The sequence below is a fragment of the Mesoplodon mirus genome (genome assembly GCF_964341445.2).
Source record: "Mesoplodon mirus genome assembly, chromosome: 6".
Classification (NCBI taxonomy): Eukaryota; Metazoa; Chordata; class Mammalia; order Artiodactyla; family Ziphiidae; genus Mesoplodon; species Mesoplodon mirus.
The window spans coordinates 122003298-122020444 of NC_138982.1; the positions used below are offsets into that span (position 1 = coordinate 122003298).

General features: G+C 33.8%; 1 protein-coding gene across 1 annotated transcript in view; it reads right to left on the bottom strand.

Moving 5' to 3' along the window:
* Positions 1–17147, bottom strand: part of TMPRSS15 (transmembrane serine protease 15) — a gene marked incomplete at both ends in the record, with an annotated part of 146367 nt that overhangs the window by 91958 nt on the left and 37262 nt on the right. Inside the window, 2 exons of the mRNA XM_082625270.1 lie at positions 4052–4158; positions 12095–12203. Coding sequence (XP_082481396.1) covers positions 4052–4158; positions 12095–12203 — 216 coding nt within the window. The remainder of the gene's footprint in view (positions 1–4051; positions 4159–12094; positions 12204–17147) is intronic.

Consider the following 17147-nt stretch of genomic DNA (forward strand, 5'->3'; position numbering starts at 1 on the left):
GTATATATTATTTAATTCTGTGTCCACAATACAATTATTTTTGTTGTAGGATAAGTTGACAATTCAGGAAGATCCACTATGTTTATTACATAACTTCATCTATATCTATGCCCACTTTTGTGTGATTCAGTTTTAAAAACATGTCCTTAAACTGCTAAGCTCCAATATTGGGGATATGCTATTAACAGTTCTTTGGGAACAGAAGAACAGCTAAGCACTTCGGATATAAAGAATGGTGTTAACAACTACACACACAGAAATGAATTTTCCTGGCTTGTCAACTTGTAATTGGTTTCAGCATGCTCATACAGGCTGTTTTTGTTGTCTTTCTTTGAGGATACATAAATATATCTATGTATTTTTAGAATAAAGCATTAATGGAGCCACTTCCATACCCAGTACTGTTAATTATTACCACCAATGAATTGAATATTTTACCATCATCACTCAGTTTAAAGAAAACATTTTTGACTACTATTCTGTTAATCTATTCTGATTTACCCTGATTTCCACACTTATTTGGAAGACTCTATTGCATTCTATATCATCTATCCGTATGAAATGCTCACCTTCCTCTGAAATTTTTTACCAGTCAGAGAACTTTTACATCATGACTGTATATAAAAATGACTGAAAAATGCCTTTAAAATTTGTTCATACTAACTTACCCCTAATCAAGTATATAAGAGCTATTTTATGGTACTGGATACTTTTATTTTCTTATAATTCCTTTACATAATCTTATTTTCCTTGATTTAATTAAAATATCTATATATTTTCCACGTGATAAAGATAATTATCTTTATTCTGAAATATAATTTAATAAAAGTAATTGTGTACACATCTCTCACAATAAGAAACGATAAAATATTTAGAAAAAAGATAGGATTTTGAATCAAGAAAGTATCAACATTGTTACAAAACAAAATAACTTTAGAGTTATAAGAAATGCTATTGATCTCCATTAATTAACTACTATGATACCATGATATATAAACTTGCTGGTTTAAATTTAAATCAACAAATACTAAATTTTTATAATATATCAGGCATGGGTTAGATGCTGGAGGTAAGACATTTTTACATATCTTTAAAAAAGGTATTATTTTTAAATTTAAAATGTAATTTTAACAGCTAATGACATTTCTCATATTTTTCAAGTTAAATTAAAATATTTAATTTAAAAAACTTTGAAATACATTTATATTTCAAAAAGACCTTAAAAATTAAACAACTACCTATTTGTTATAATTTAAATTCATTTTCTTAGATGCTTTTCTATTTGTATATTTCGTTTATTGCATTTTTATGATAATTATGTATGCATTATTGACATCACTATATATAATGATTCTAAGATTTAGTGATGTATTTCTGATGATCTAAGCATGTGAAAATAAGTAAAAATGGCATTCACGCAAATGGTATCTGAAGAGAAGGGAACATGAGGGTAATTTACACCTATCATTTTTGGGCAGTTAACCTCTATGAATTTAGTTTTTATCTGTAAAATAAAGATTGTAATAGCACCTGTGTAATATGGTTTAGGGGAGAATTTTTTTTTTTTGAGTTAAAGTGCTGAGAACACTACTTTGCATATTGCAAGTGATCAAAGTATGCTAAAATTTATTATTAATATCACATTAGCCCTTGGAGAAATTTATATGAACTGGCTTATTTGTCCACCTTTGTAAATATTTATGTTGACATAATTTTAAGGAACTAGATTTATCAACTACAGAAATAAGTAGATTATGAAATGGCTGGTCCATTTATTTAAGCCAAATGTGACTTACCATGAGTTCATCTGTTTTATGTATACTCGTGATTATACTTGTACTTGGGGCTTTTAAAGCACAATGAATAAATGCATTGTGTTTGAAGTCGGAGGGTCTGGGTCTGGTTTCTATCTCCAACACTAACTAGCTTTGTGGACTTGTGGTCATTTAACTTCTTAGATCTCATTTTCTTCTCCTGTAATGCATACTTTGTAGATTTGTTGAAAATATTAAATAAGGATATCCACATAGAGCACTCAGGATGATGTGTGTCATATTAAAAGCACCCAATAAAAAGGACTTATTATTATCATATGCTTAAATATTTCTCAAATTAATGAGTCAATCAAAACATTTATTCTATAGGATCTATTTTTCATTATTCACAAGTGCAATTTAAAATCCAAAATTATTAAAATAAATGCAGCTTTATATACATGTTAATAAGAGATGTCACTTGTAACCTTATCTTAACTCTGCTAAGATGACTATTGACTATTCCTCAAAAGTGTGAGGAAAACTAGTTATTCCCTGGACTCCGCTGCCACATTCTTTTCTTCATCCTTATTTTATTTCCTCCTGGAATTTCACTCCTACTTTTGTTGGCTACCATGAATGGGTCTATTCATTTGGGGACCAGATGGAATAAAGTGGGGTGGTCACACACGTATTATTAGAGTATTCCCTGCCCTTTCTCAGCTCCCATCGGTGTCTATGTCCATAACGACAAACGGCTACAAAATAACAATACCATCCACACTTTTCATTTAGTGAGACTACATCCTGATCTACTCATTGTTTTACCAACTTTATTAGTAATAGTCCTTCAAGAGACTGAGAAGCAGAGTGCATAATAAAAGTAGAAAAAAAAAAGAGATTCATTGTTGAAGAAAAAATAGCTGTTTTTAGGGTTTGTTTGAATTTTGCTGAATGGGGAGCAACACTTACAGTACAGTAGAATTCCACATGATTTTTAAAACAGCAATTAGAAGAGAATCATGTGAAATAGTACATCCTTTATTACTAAGAAGTTTGATTACACAGAGCACTAAATTATTAATTTTTATAATCAGGACCAGTTTTTCTTTTTTCTTTCAGTAACTTAAAGTACAAGCTCATATTCAGTTCAAAACCAAAAAATGGGTGTAAGACCTAAATAGACATTTCTCCAAAGAAGACATACAGATTGTCAAGAGGCACATGAAAAGATGCTCAACATCACTAAATATTAGAGAAACGCAAATCAAAACTACAATGAAGTATCAACTCCCAGTGGTCAGAATGGCCATCATCAAAAAATCTACAAAAAATAAATGCTGGAGAGGGTGTGGAGAAAAGGGAACCCTATTACACTGTTTGTGGGAATGTAAATTGATACAGCCACTGTGGAGAATAGTATGGAGGTTCCTTACAAAACTAAAATTAGAGCTACCATATGACACAGCAATCCCACTACTGGGCATATACTCTGAGAAATACATAATTCAAAATGACACATGGACCCCAGTGTTCCTTGCAGCACTATTTGCAATAGCCAGGTCATGGAAACAACCTAGATGTGTCCATCGACAGATGAATGGATAAAGAAGATGTGGTACATATATACAGTGGAATATTACTCAGCTGTATAAAGGAACAAAATTAGGTCATTTGCAGAGATGTGGATGGACTTACAGTCTGTCATACAGAGTGAAGTAAGTCAGAAAGAGAAAAACAAATATCATATATTAATACATATATGTGGAATCTAAAAAAATAGTACAGATGAACTTACTTCCAGGACAGGAATAGAGACACAGATGTACAGAATAGATGTGTGGACATGGAGGGGAAGGAGAGGGCAGGATGAATTGGGAGATTAGGTTTGACATAAATACACTACCATGTGTAAAATAGATAGCTAGTGGGAACCTTCAGTATAGCACAGGGAGCTCAGCTCAGTTCTCTGTGATCACCTAGATGGGTGGGATGGTGGTGGATGGGAGGGAGGTCCAAGAAGGAGGGGATATATGCATACATATAGCTGATTCACTTTGTTGTACAGCAGAAACTAACACAACATTGTAAAGCCATTACACTCCAATAAAAAAAATCCTCTTGCATCGATAAGAGAATGGGTTATTTCACAAATCATATTGCTACATATCTGGAAGAAAATAAAGCCAGATATACAACCTCAAAAAAAAAAAAAATCAAAGGGAAAGTGCATCACTCCAAAAAGTTTTCCACATATTTTCATTTTGATAATGGACTGTATATTTGTTTTAACTTACCTCTTAAAATCTTGCTTGAACCCACACCTTCATAAATATTTAATACATCTGTATAATATGTATTAAAATAATCAAAGTTCAGTTGAATGGAAAGTCCTTGGTTTACACTAAATTAAAAGCAAAAAATAGACTGTTACCCTCTTAACAGTTGGCACAACTCAATGTATTCTAGAATTTGAATGTACTCTTCTAATTGTGATAAAGAATATGTAACATGGGATAGACTCTCTTAACAATTTTTTAAATATATGGAACAGTATTTTTAACTATAAGCACAGTATTGTACTGAAGCTCTCTTGAACTCTTTCAAGTTGCATGACTGAAACTCTATACCCACTGAACAGTAACTCCCCATTTTTTCTCTCCCAGCCTCTGACAACCATTGTACTTTTTGACTCCGAGTTTGAATATTTTAGATGCTTCATATAAGTGAAATCCTGCAGGAGTTGTCCCCCTATGACTGGCTTATTTCATTTAGCATAATGTCCTCAAGGTGCAACCATGTTGTTGCCTATGATAGGATTTCCTTCTTTTAATGACTGAATAATATTCCACTGTATATATACACCACATTTTCTTTATCTATTCATCTGTCAATGAACATTTAGTTTGTTTCCACCTCTTAGCTATTGTGAATAATGCTGCAATGAACATAGGAGTGTGTATCTTTTAGAGATCTTGACTTCAATTCTTTGGGATAAATACCAAGAAATTGGATTGCTAGATCATATGGTAGTTCTATTTCTTATGCCTTTAGGGAGGCTTCATACTGTTTTCCGTACCGACTACACCATTTTGCATTCCAAACAACAGCACACAAGGGTTCCAATTTCCCCACATCCTCACCAACATTTATAATGTTCTGTTTTTTTGGTAATGGCAATTATGATTTTGATTTGCATTTCCCTGATGATTACTGTGTTGAACGATGCCCTTTAGCCATTTGTATGCCTTTTTTTTTTTTGAGCAATATCTATTTGAGTATTTTGCCCACTCTTTATTCGGTTTATTTTGCTATTGAGTTTTGTAGGAGCTCCTTATATATTTTGGATATTAACCCCTTATTAGATATATGGTTTGCAAATATTTGCTTCCATTCTTTAGGTTGCCTTTTCATTCTGTTGTTTTCTGTTGTTTCCTTTGCTGTATAGAAAGTTTTCAATGAGATATACTGCCACTTGTTGATTTTTGCTTCTGTTGCCTGTGCTTTTGTTTTCAAATCCAGGAAATCATTGTGAAGACCAATGTTATGAAGCTTTCCTTTTATGTTTTCTTCTAGGGGTTTTATGATTTCAGGTCTTATGTTTAAGTCTTTAATTCATTTTGAGTTTATTTCTTGTGTATGGTGTAACGTAAAGGCCCAATTTTGTTCTGCATCTGAATATCTAGTTTTACCAACACCATTTGTTGAAGAGACTATATTGTTTCCCCGTTGTGTAGTTTTGACATCCTTGTCAAAGATAATTTGACCATATATGTGTGGGCTTATTTGTGACCTTTCTATTCTGTTTCATTGGTCTGTATGTCTATTTTTATGCTGGTACTATACTGGTACTGATTGCTGTAGCTTTGTAATATATTTTGAAATCAGGAAGCATGAGGCTTTGTTCTCTTTCTCAAGATTGTTTTGGCTATTTGGGGTCCTTTGTTGTTCCATATGAATTTTAGGATTGTTTTTTCTTTTAAAATCATTGGGATTTTGATAGATTGTGATGAATCTATAGATCATTTTCAGTAGTATGGACATTATTATATTACATTATTATATTTTAACAATATTAAGTCTTCAAATCCATGAACATGAGATGTCTTTCCATTTATTTGTCTTTAAATTCAGTCAGTAATGTTTTATTATTTTCACTGTGTCTTTTACCTCCTTGATTAAGTTTATTCCTAAGTACTTTATTCTTTTTACTGCTGTTGTAAATGGGACTGTTTTCTTAATTTCCTTTCTGGATGATTAGTGTATAGAAACACAAGTGATCTTTCTATGTGGATTTTGTATCCTGTAACTTTGTTGAATTATTTTATTATTTCCAACAGGTTTTTTTGTGGAATTTATGGTTTTCTATATATAAGATATTGCCACCTGTGAACAGATAATTTTACTTCTTCCTTTCTTGTTTGGATACATTGTATTTTTTTTTCTTGCTTAATTGCTCTGGCTAGGACTTCCAGTACTAAGTTGAATAAGAGTGGTGAGAGGGGGCATCCTTGTTTTGTTCCTGATCTTAGAGGAAAAGCGTTTACTTTTTCATCATTGAGTATGATATTTACTCTGGACTTTTCTTGTATGACCTTTATTAGATTTAGGTAATTTCCTTCTATCCCTATTTTGATGAGTGTCTTTTATGATGAAAGAGTGTTGAATTTTGTCAAAAACTTTTTATGAATCTGTTGAGAAGATTCTGTTGTTTTTAGCCTTCATTCCGTTAATGTGGTGTATCAAATTGATTGATTTTTATATATTGAAACATCCTTGCATCCCAGAGATGAATCTCACTTGGTGATGGTGTATAATCCTTTTAATTTTCCATCGAATTTGGTTTGCTAGTATTTTGCTTAAGGATTTGGGCATTTATATTATCAGGGGTATATTATCAGGACTGTAGTTTTCTTTTCTTGTGGTGACTTTGTCTGGCTTTGGTATCAAAGTGAGTGTTCCTTCTTTTCCAATTTTTGGAAGAGTCTGAAAAAGATTAGTATTAACTCATCTTTAAATATTTGGTAGAATTCACCAGTAAAACCAGTGAGTCATGGTTTTTTTGTTGGGAGGTCTTTGGTTACTGATTCAATCTTCTTACTAGTAAATGATCTGTTCAGATTTTGTATTTCTTTATGATTCAGTCTTAGTAGATTGTAAGTTTCTAGGGATTTATCCTTTTCTTCTAGGTTATTCCACTTAGCACTTCTTTTTCTCTATCCCATAAGATTTGGTATGTTGCTGTCGTGTTTTTTTTTTTTTTCATTTGTTTCAAGATATTTTTTAATTTCCTTTTTGATTTAGTATGAGATTCATTGACTGTTCAAGAGCAATTAGAACCTTGCAAGTTTCTTTTTCAGTGGTGTCTAATTTTTTGCTCTCTCTGGTGTCTGTATGTGGCGCTGCACATTCTCTGATCCTACCACAGCAAGTCACCCAACTATACCTTGTTCTCTGCAGCCACAGACCATGCAAATTGTGCTGGCTCACCAGCTCCTCATTCATGCAAGACATATACCCGTTGCTGGGGAAGCTCTTGAAACAGAATGTTGGAAGCATGCTGCACTTCTTTCTTTCCATCCTTAGGGAGAAGCCTTGAATTGTGCACTTTCTCCCAATTGTATCAAGCCCTGCTGGCCATAGCAAGCTGTATCCAATTCTCTTTGACCTCAGTATCTCTCAGGCATCCAAACAATACCAGTTCCATCACTTATCCACATGAGGTGAGACAGAAACTAGTCCCTTAAGCAGCTCTTGGAAAAGCTGGGACACTGGATGCATGTTTCATCCTTCTTTTTCCTTCCAAGGAAGAAGTAGTGAGTCAAGATTTGTGCTGAGCTGTGCTGTGTTGGGGAAGGAGTTGATGGAGGATAAAATGAACTTGACCTTCATGTCCATTTCAGTGCAGCTGTCCTTGGCTTTGTGCTCACCTGAGGTATGAAACTTCTTAACTGAATTCTGGAATTCTCATAAACGACTTTTGGTTCACATTTCACTGTTAAATCGACATATCTGTGGGGGAACAAAAACTGAGGCTTCTTGGCTACAGAATAATTCCCATCTCATTATGCCAGCATCTGTATGAAAATCTCCTATGGTGTGATTTAGTCACGGCAGATTAAAAGCTGAGAATACCTTCTATATACATCCTTTGTGCTAAATCTTGAATAAAATTTGGATCAGTTGCTATATATTTGATCTCCAGGCTCTCAATTTGGTTGACTAATCCAATCATTATGATGATGAAAATAATCAAATTGCCAATGGCCAATCTACCTTATGCTGAATGCTCTGTGGGGAAAAATGTTCAAATTTTAATTTTCAGTTTGGGGAAAAGGTGTCTAGGGCAATGCCTATTTATATCTCTACTGTCTCCCTGAAGTGTAGGATCAGAAATGGGAATAATTCTTTAGTGTTTTGGAGGTACAAGGTTCCCCCGAACTCTGCAAAAAGGAGGAAGATCAAACAATTAAAGCAGAGCATGGATAATGTTGAAGCTGGCTGAATATTGAAAGGGTGGATAATAGGGAGAAATCTAGTCTCCAAAGCCAAGAAGGAGACTGAGAAGATACTTGGCTTCAGAGGCTGACTGTAGAGGCTGCTGATTGAATCATGGCTCCTGCCCAGGGGCATGGCAAGTTTGGATTTTTGGTAAGTTATCAGTAGTACCTTGATCAGTTGGTAAACTGGGGACATTGATCACAAATGTAGTTAATTTTGAAAATCTAAGTTTCATGGCTGGGAAATGTCCATTTGGGGCAAGACCTGAGGTTTGGCAAACGTATTAGATTCCTGATGAGGGGCTGGAGGCAGGGCTAAGGTTTAGTCTTCAAGGAGTGAGGTTGACAACACTGCAATGGCAGCGACTAGCAGGGGAGGATTAAAAGACATGTAAGCAGTAACCCAGGTTTTTGGATCTGACCAGTGTTTGCTGCCAGGAAGGTGAGGTTAGAACAATGGTGGGTTGTTTTTAAAAAATATTGACACAGGGACCTCAACCCTGGATATCAGATTCCATGGTTCTGGAATGGATTTGGGGATGTACAGTTTTAAATACTCCAGGAACAATTGTGATGTGCTCTCAGGTTTGAGGGTCACTTGAGGAAGATAGGCAGATGCAGAAGATGCCACACTCATGGGCTACTCTCAGATGTATTTAGTAACCACAGGAGGTTGACAGGGGTGGAAGGAGATCAATGTAAGGGAGCAGGAGATACTCCCAGCCCAGACTGAGAGAAGGAGAGAAAAGCAGATGATGGCAGCTGTTTAAAAAAATTCTACCTCTGTTAATTCTCTTCAGCCATGCAGAAAGTGAGCCTGCTAGTGAGAACTTTAGGAAATCCAGCATCAAAACTGAAGAAGACAGAGGAAGAAGAAATAAGCTGCCTTCAGTGATGATTTATCTTATTTTAATGAAAGTTTTAGTGTCTCCAGGCAAGAAAACAGTGAGGTTTTTCTGGTTGTTGTTGTTTCCTTGTTTGTTTTGTTTGTTAATTTTTTAAACAAGTGATGTTGTTTTCAAGAAATTAAGGATTCAAGAGGAGCTTCCTAGGAAACTTTGTGTTCAGAAGCTGTTTACTTTTTCAAAGTAGATAACTGAAGGTAGAGGAGAGAAATGAGTGCATACTGTTTTCTACTTTCTTCTGTTTCAGAAAAGCCAACTTATTTGCAATAAAACAAAGGCATTTATAAAGGTGAGATTAATTGGAGAATATAATATCTGATGTTTTTATAATATTAACCACAGTTACCTTCTGAATTTTTGAAGGAAGGGATAATTTCCTAAACTTAATTTTTATATTTTACATTTTTGTATCAATAGCTAATCTTTTTAGAGCCCATTTTTACTGAGCATATAATAGAGTGCTAAGTGTTTTACATTCAATATTGCTTTTCATAATGACTTTGACCCCTGTAGTTAGAGATATTGAACTCTATAGATGTAGAGATTTTGAGTCTAAGAAATTTAGTTATTTGTCTGAGATCACATATCTTGAATCTGAAGAAGCCAGGTTTGAAACCCATGCAGACAGTCTCCAGTGCTCACATTCTCCATCACTGACACTCTGCTACATGTGGTCCCAAAATATAGCTTAATTGCATCTTAACCATTTCTCCACTAGTTATTTGGTCTTCCAAGCTTGTAAGAAACATTATTGCCTTTACCCCATTTTGATCACCATTAGGAAAAAGAAACCATCAGGTCTAATGCACCTCTAATGTAGTAATCAGTTTTGAGAAGAAAATACACTTACATTATTTATATAATTTTAAATCATAATTTTGTCATGAAGTACAGTATTTACTTATTTTAGACTCTATAGGTTTTAAAAATCATGCCTAGATTAATGGTGGATTTCTTAAAATAGTTTTAAAAATTAAGTGATGGAAAAGGAAGTAAAAAGAATAGAACCATACAAATCTTTAATTAACATAGTATATTATTACATAAATGATATTATGTACTATTATAGCAAAAGTTTATTGTGATCTGCTTATAAGACCTCCCTGTAGTTTTGACCTAGCTCTACTAAGAAGTGGATTGAACAATTAAATTATCATTATTTAGTATTAATAAAATTCCAAAGATCACATGAAGAAATCACTGTGTAGTTAGGAATGTAGATCAGTTAGAATTCATTTTCTTTCCATTTTCAAAGGAAGTAATTTAAGAGTTTTCTAAGCTTTTCTGCTGACATTTTAGGTAAAGAATTGAATATTTTTCATTTTTTTATGAACAATGTTAATAGCCATTTATAAATGCTTCTCTTTAAATATGATGTGATTATATTAGAAACGATGTCCTCTAAATTTTTAAGTTTTCACTTGACAAGAATTACCTAGAACTGCCATTTTAAATACAAAATCTTATCTTTGGCACACAAGCAACATATTGTTTAGAGCATGAAAAAAAGGAAATTGTGTTCTTAGTTATATCACATGACTTACGTGAGGCTGAGCTCCAAAATAGAAATTATTTAAGCAGAACAAGATGTTATTGGTTTCCTGAATAATGCCAAGTAAATGTGTTTAGACCAATCTTGCCTTCATACCTCATCTCATCTCTGGAATACGTCTACTCAGGAAAACAACTCTTGTGAGTCTTTATAGGGTCATTTCCTATCATTTATTTGGCAAGAACCCAAAGCTCTGTCTTTTAGCCTTCTTTAACCAGCTGTTATATTGATTCCCCATTTTCTAGTGAGTTATCACAATGATTAAAATAAATATATAGTAGGTCGGATTGGGAAACCATAATCCCATCCAGCTGTTAAGAGAAATGAACGAACTAGAATGCATTTCTCAAAGTGAATTCCACAGAGTACTTGTGCTGAATGCTCTGTGGGGAAAAATGTTCAGTGGCTTAATAGAAAATATATATACAGTTGACTTGAACAATACTGGCTTGAAGTGTGTGGGTCCACTTATATGTGGATTTTTTCAATAAATGCATACTACAACACTACACAAAACATGGGGAACCATAGAACAGAGGGTCAACTGTAATGTTATATGGAGATTTTGACTGCATGGGCTGTTGGCGCCCCTAAGCCTTCTGTTGTCAAGGGTCAACTGTATATTTTGGGGGAAATTTACTTGCATCTTAACTTATTTAAGACTATGAGAAGTCTTGTACTTAAAAAAAATGTAATGAGTTTATTTCAGAGCTCCTTATATTTATTCTAGTAAAAATGATTTTACCTTGAAATATCTGAGAGAAACATTAGGTACTACTCCTCTGTGAAAAATGTTTAGGCAAATATTAAAGTAGACCAGCTATCAGCAGTTTGATTATTTTGATCTTCATAATGATTGGATTCGTCAATTGAATTAAGACTTGGAGGTCAAATATATAGTAAATGAACTAAGTGTTATTCAAGATACAACAAAAAGGATGAGTATAATGGGTTTCCCAGCTCTTGATCTGCCATGACCAAATCACACTATCGGAGATTTCACATGGATGCAAGCCTAATAGCAAAGGAACTACTCTGTGGCTAAGATGCAGCTAAGTGAAATACATTTTCTTGCAATACACAGACATACAGGCATGCTGTTAATTTTGGCAGCCTTTGATTTGTGCCAACTGTATGGAATAAAACTTTCTACAAAGCCCAATGAGATGGCCCCATTTATTGTTCATAGGGCAAAAATCCTTTTTAAAAGTTTAAGAATGAGAGAGAAATTTCTTGGACAGGGTATCAGTTGGGAAGGTTTTGCTTCGTAGTTAATGAAAAAAATTGTCCAAAAAATAAATGCATTACTAAAGATGGTAAGACTAACTGCATCAGAGAGAGACTTTATGACTTAAGAACAGGGAATAGAAGATGGTATATTACCGTATAATCCACTGACAAACAACACTTGGATTAGAAGGCTTTGGATAATGGGCAGCTTCAAAGGACCCAGAAGATCCAGTCAACAAAAATCTTCCATCACAAGCTGTGGCTGTGAAAAAATGGCAATTAATGTTAGACAAAACAATCTTGGAAGGGTTTCTCAAACGAAATGGGATTCAAATTGCCTAACGAACTTTCATAGAATATTCATGACTAAATCTATACGAGGCCATTTCACAAAACTAAAATGATCGAATGGTAATAGATCAGATTTTGTGTTTTAAATCTATTAGCTATTTTCAAATACTTTTACACACCCCATTATAGATCCTTTAGAAAACCATTCTATTTCTAAATACCCAGAGTTAAGTTGCATTTTTAGTATATTCTTTTATATTTGTAAGAAAACAAATATATCTGAATTGTAAACTTCCATTTTAAAGAAGCAAATAATATTTTTTATTTTCCCCATTAAATTGGAGCTAGGGTGAACTTCATCTATGCTCACTAAGTGATACCTCTTCCTGAAAATGATCAGAAAATGGTCAGGCAAATGATACATATTGTGCAAGGGGCCTGAAGAGATTCTTCCATTCAATCTACTGCACACAACTTTTAACCTTCATCACTTTTGCTCCTTTTGTATGGACTCACAATCTAGCTCAGTATTTTCATTCAATATTCCTGAGTGTGTTTTTCTTTCCCATGACAACTCATTTTCCTCTTTCAATTCTTGTAGCACATTTACTTCACGTACTTCTCTTACATCTTACATCTTAATGTCATGAATTACTAGTTGTCTTAATTTATATCTGAGTCATTTCCTACTAGATTAAAATCTTGAAAGCATGAACCAGGAGTCATAATTTGTAGCTTTTTATTTTATACGTGCTATGTATAGTATGAATTAAAAATAAAACTGATTTGATTTTCACAATCTTTAGTTTTTCTTAGGTTATTTTCTATATTCTTACTACTGTTGACACCATAATTCTAAAATAATGACTCCTGGAATGTGTCCTTTTTCTTTTGGTATTTTGTTTATTCCTCGTATGTCAGAAGTGTTGATAGAGGGAAGGGAAATCAAGGAAATTTATCAAAATTAAATTGCTGCCCTTGGAATCTGAGTGCAGAATAAACTAATCCTAAATTGATAAATGGAAAAACCCACTGTAACATTACACAGTAATTCTGCCAAGTTATAAAACACAAGCTATTATATGACATCAAATATTTTATATGAACAGAAGAAAGAAATTGAAAAGCATATAGAAATCTTGGTAAAAATCCCACGTTTTGGTTGGCTTTTTACTACTTTTGGTGTATATTTTAAAAAGGCATATAAGGTAGAGGCATAAGAAAAAGTTAATAAATTTTAAGATTCAAAATCTGTTTAAGAATAATGTCCTAGGAATTAATTGCATTGGATTATGCATTGAATTATTATAGCCCAATTCCCAAGAAAAAAAAAGAACAAATTAAGAACAGAAAAGATAATAACCCAATCTCATAGACTTCAAGAAATTAAAGAGAAAAAATTGTGACTTGTTGAGAGAACTGAATCACTTTATGTGTAATACTTGCTGGAGCAAAAAGGACAATTAAGGCTAATTTGTATGATTTGAAGATAAACAGTAAAATATATGTCTGTTTAATGCAGAGCTAAATCATTTTCTAGTTGTAAAAAAAAGTCTCCTTCTTAACTCTTAACTCTCTGCTCATCACAAACCATGCCAAATAAATGAGACAATTAATCCCTTAGCTTCAATGACCATAAAAGTAAGAATAGTGTCTGCTTGTATTTTTAGTGATATATGGAGCTTTTTAGTCACAGTTTGTCAAGAAACGTGGGCTCCAAGAGTATAGGCAGTGCAAGAAAATCCACTACTATTATAAATAGTTTATATTTAAACTATGACACTTAGGAACACAGTAAGGAAGAGCAATCAATCCTACCAACCCTAAAATACAACTGTTAACATTGGTGGAATGTTTATTATGTGCCAGCATTGCTCTAAGGTCATTATATAAGTATTAATGTCCCCTTCATCACAAATTTATGAAGTTTTAGGTGGGGAAGCTGAGGTACAGAGCGGCTAAGTTAACTAACATAAGTTCTTCCAGCTTACAAGGGTTGATTCAAAACCAGGCAATATCTGATATTAGCCTAATACCGCAATATATAGAGCTATCAGGGTGACATAACTCAGTCGTTGAAAAGCAGGATGTGTGTGTGTGTGTGTGTGTGTGTGTGTGTGTGTGTGTGTGTGAGAGAGAGAGAGAGAGAGAGAGAGAGCGAGAGAGAAATTTTAACTGAAAGAAAAAACAGAAAATTAAAAGAATTTCGTCATGTCCAGTGCTTTTAAAATTAGAATATAGATCACGTTTGCAACAGCACTTCACAACAAACAGGAGGGAGCAAAATAAGATAGAGTGAAAAAGGGAACAAAACAAGACGGGTTTTAGAATTTGTAAAATCTATTTGCAAAGCTGGTAACACTTTAGTAATTCTTCACGTCCACTCACTATATATTCGGGAGGAAGATATCCACAGCTTTGGGCTGTACAATGGGGGCCATAAATTTCCAAAAAGCTGAGTGATGACCCTGGTGGCAGAGATTGTTGTATGTTTGCCATACCCTTATTCAATCCCTTTCTAGGTACGTGACTAGACTGCATATCCTAAAATGGGTCACGTGACAGAGTCCGGTTAATAAACTATAGTGAAAGTAATTGTGTTTATCTCCAGATATGATTTCTAAAAAGATCTTCTATAACATTTTTCCATTTTCTCTCAGCAGGTTGCAAAGGATCCAGGGGAGAACTTGGCACAGAAGGGATGGTGGAGGAACCGGCATCCTGAATGCCTGCAGAGCACAGCCTCTTGCCGTCTTTCTTGGAATATAACGTAAGTGATAAATAAACTGTAATTGTCTTACATTGCTAAGGTTGTTTATCATAATATTTAGCTTGCCCTTAAGAATATGATCAGTTTGCCTGTTCAGTTTTTTATGAAGTTGCTGAGTTTTAGTGGAAATGGATAATCTACAGGTCTAGTTCTGCTCTAAAGGTTCTCTGAGAATTCCTGCACTTAAGTAAAGATTAAGAATATTCCTGAACACATTTAAAATAAAATTACAATAATATTGAACTACTTATCATAGCAAAATTCAGAATGCCAAAATATGATCATTTCAAGATATGGGCTTGTGCTAAGGACTTTCTCGTACATTCTTTCATTTAATTTCAGGATATTTCTGGAGAACCTAATGTTACATGTCATGAAGCAGGACGGACTTTTGGCAAAACAGATATAACCCAGCCATGGCTGAGTAGGACTACTGGGTATTCAGGATTATAATTTTTGACTACGAAGTGCTTTTAAGTGTAGCATCAGAAAAAATTCTCAGTGAGAGATCAAAGAGCCTGTCAAATAATATCAGCTATTCTATTGCACTATCTGAAATTGCCTGTAATGGAATGGGCTTCCTATGGGTGTGTTCTTAGGACCCACGGAGAGAGCCCTCTGCTGGCTCAATGTTTATTAGTTGTGTGTTTTCTCAGGGCTTTGAATTCTCCAGGAACATAAATCAAACATGATCTCTGCCCATCTATTGCGCACATAACTATAAGGCATGCACGTACACCGTGCATGCAAACAATCTATGGAGACACTTGCCAACTTCCAAACAGGCCTGAACATTAGCCTAAACGCTGTGAGTCAGCACCTCTTCTTCTCATAGGTCAGCTAAAAGTGAACTTCCCTGCTGATGCAATTTTCATCAGAAGAAAAAACAATTTAAAGAAATCTTGGTTCTGCTATAGTCAGCTATAAGTTGTGAAAACCTAAACAACTAAAGACTAAAAAAAAAGCTGTTTAGCAAGTCAACATTATTATGACTCTATTAATAGCACAAACTAGAATTAGAGCTCACAGCTGGAGGAGAAAAAAGAGATAGAGCAAAGGTCAGTTTCACATAGAGAATTCTCTTAAAAATCTTTCAGTGAACGTAGATTGATGGACGGGGCTTTCATGTAGAAATTATGCTATAGAAGTTCGAGGTGGTGCTGAGGTGAAGAACTCACAATCATTCATGATTAAATAATAAATAAAACAACTTATATATGCTTGAAAATCCTAGATGGATAGAGTAATTGATCTGTCCACTTTTTCCATAACAACTTTAAATTGTTTTTCAAAAATAGATATAATGCTAACTTTAAAACACAAATAAATAAGAGAATCGAGAAAAAATGGCAAACGAGGATTCAGAGGTTTAAGAAAGTTATGACATCGAAGGTGAATTGATACTGTTTAAATTAACATAAAACCTCCATGATATTGAAAAATAATAATGCAGTTTGATTATGTCTTTCAGGCAAATTTAGAGAATTCAGTTCTAATAGTGAGGTTCATGTCATGAGTTTAGAATGACTAAGAAAAATAATTCATGGCCTTATAACTTGTTTTAGGACAAGTTGCCACACATCGGATATTTCTATGGTTATTTTTTGATAAGCATGGATACTAATTTATTATGAAAATTATAACCTCCATGACAGTAAAGAGCACATAATAGGTGTGGTTCATTTTCTGCTTATTCATCTTATATATTTTTCCCCATTTAAAGTTATCGATCATCATTATACAGGCTTAAAGGTATGTGTCTCACTTTGATACACATTATTTTTGAAATATAAATCAGCATCACTTTTATTACCTTATGATGGCACACTTGTATCACATTCTCTGTGGAAAGGTTTTGAAAACTGCCTGAAAACCATAGCAAAATAGGATGTTGCTTTCTTTTTCTTTGAGTAACTTAGTTATATAAAATAGATTAAAAAATATTTTGTAGCCTACACTTTCTTCCAATATGCTCTGAGTGCACTTCAAAGTATGTAGCTAAACTCTGAAGTTTGAATTTTATCCAAGAACATTTGAATTAGGATTGCTCAGTAGAAGACTCTTCAGTTACCAGTTTTTGAGTTGGTTCTGGGAAACAGAACAACTGCCTGTCTTTTCAAGTATATATTGAGGGTCTAGGTAATT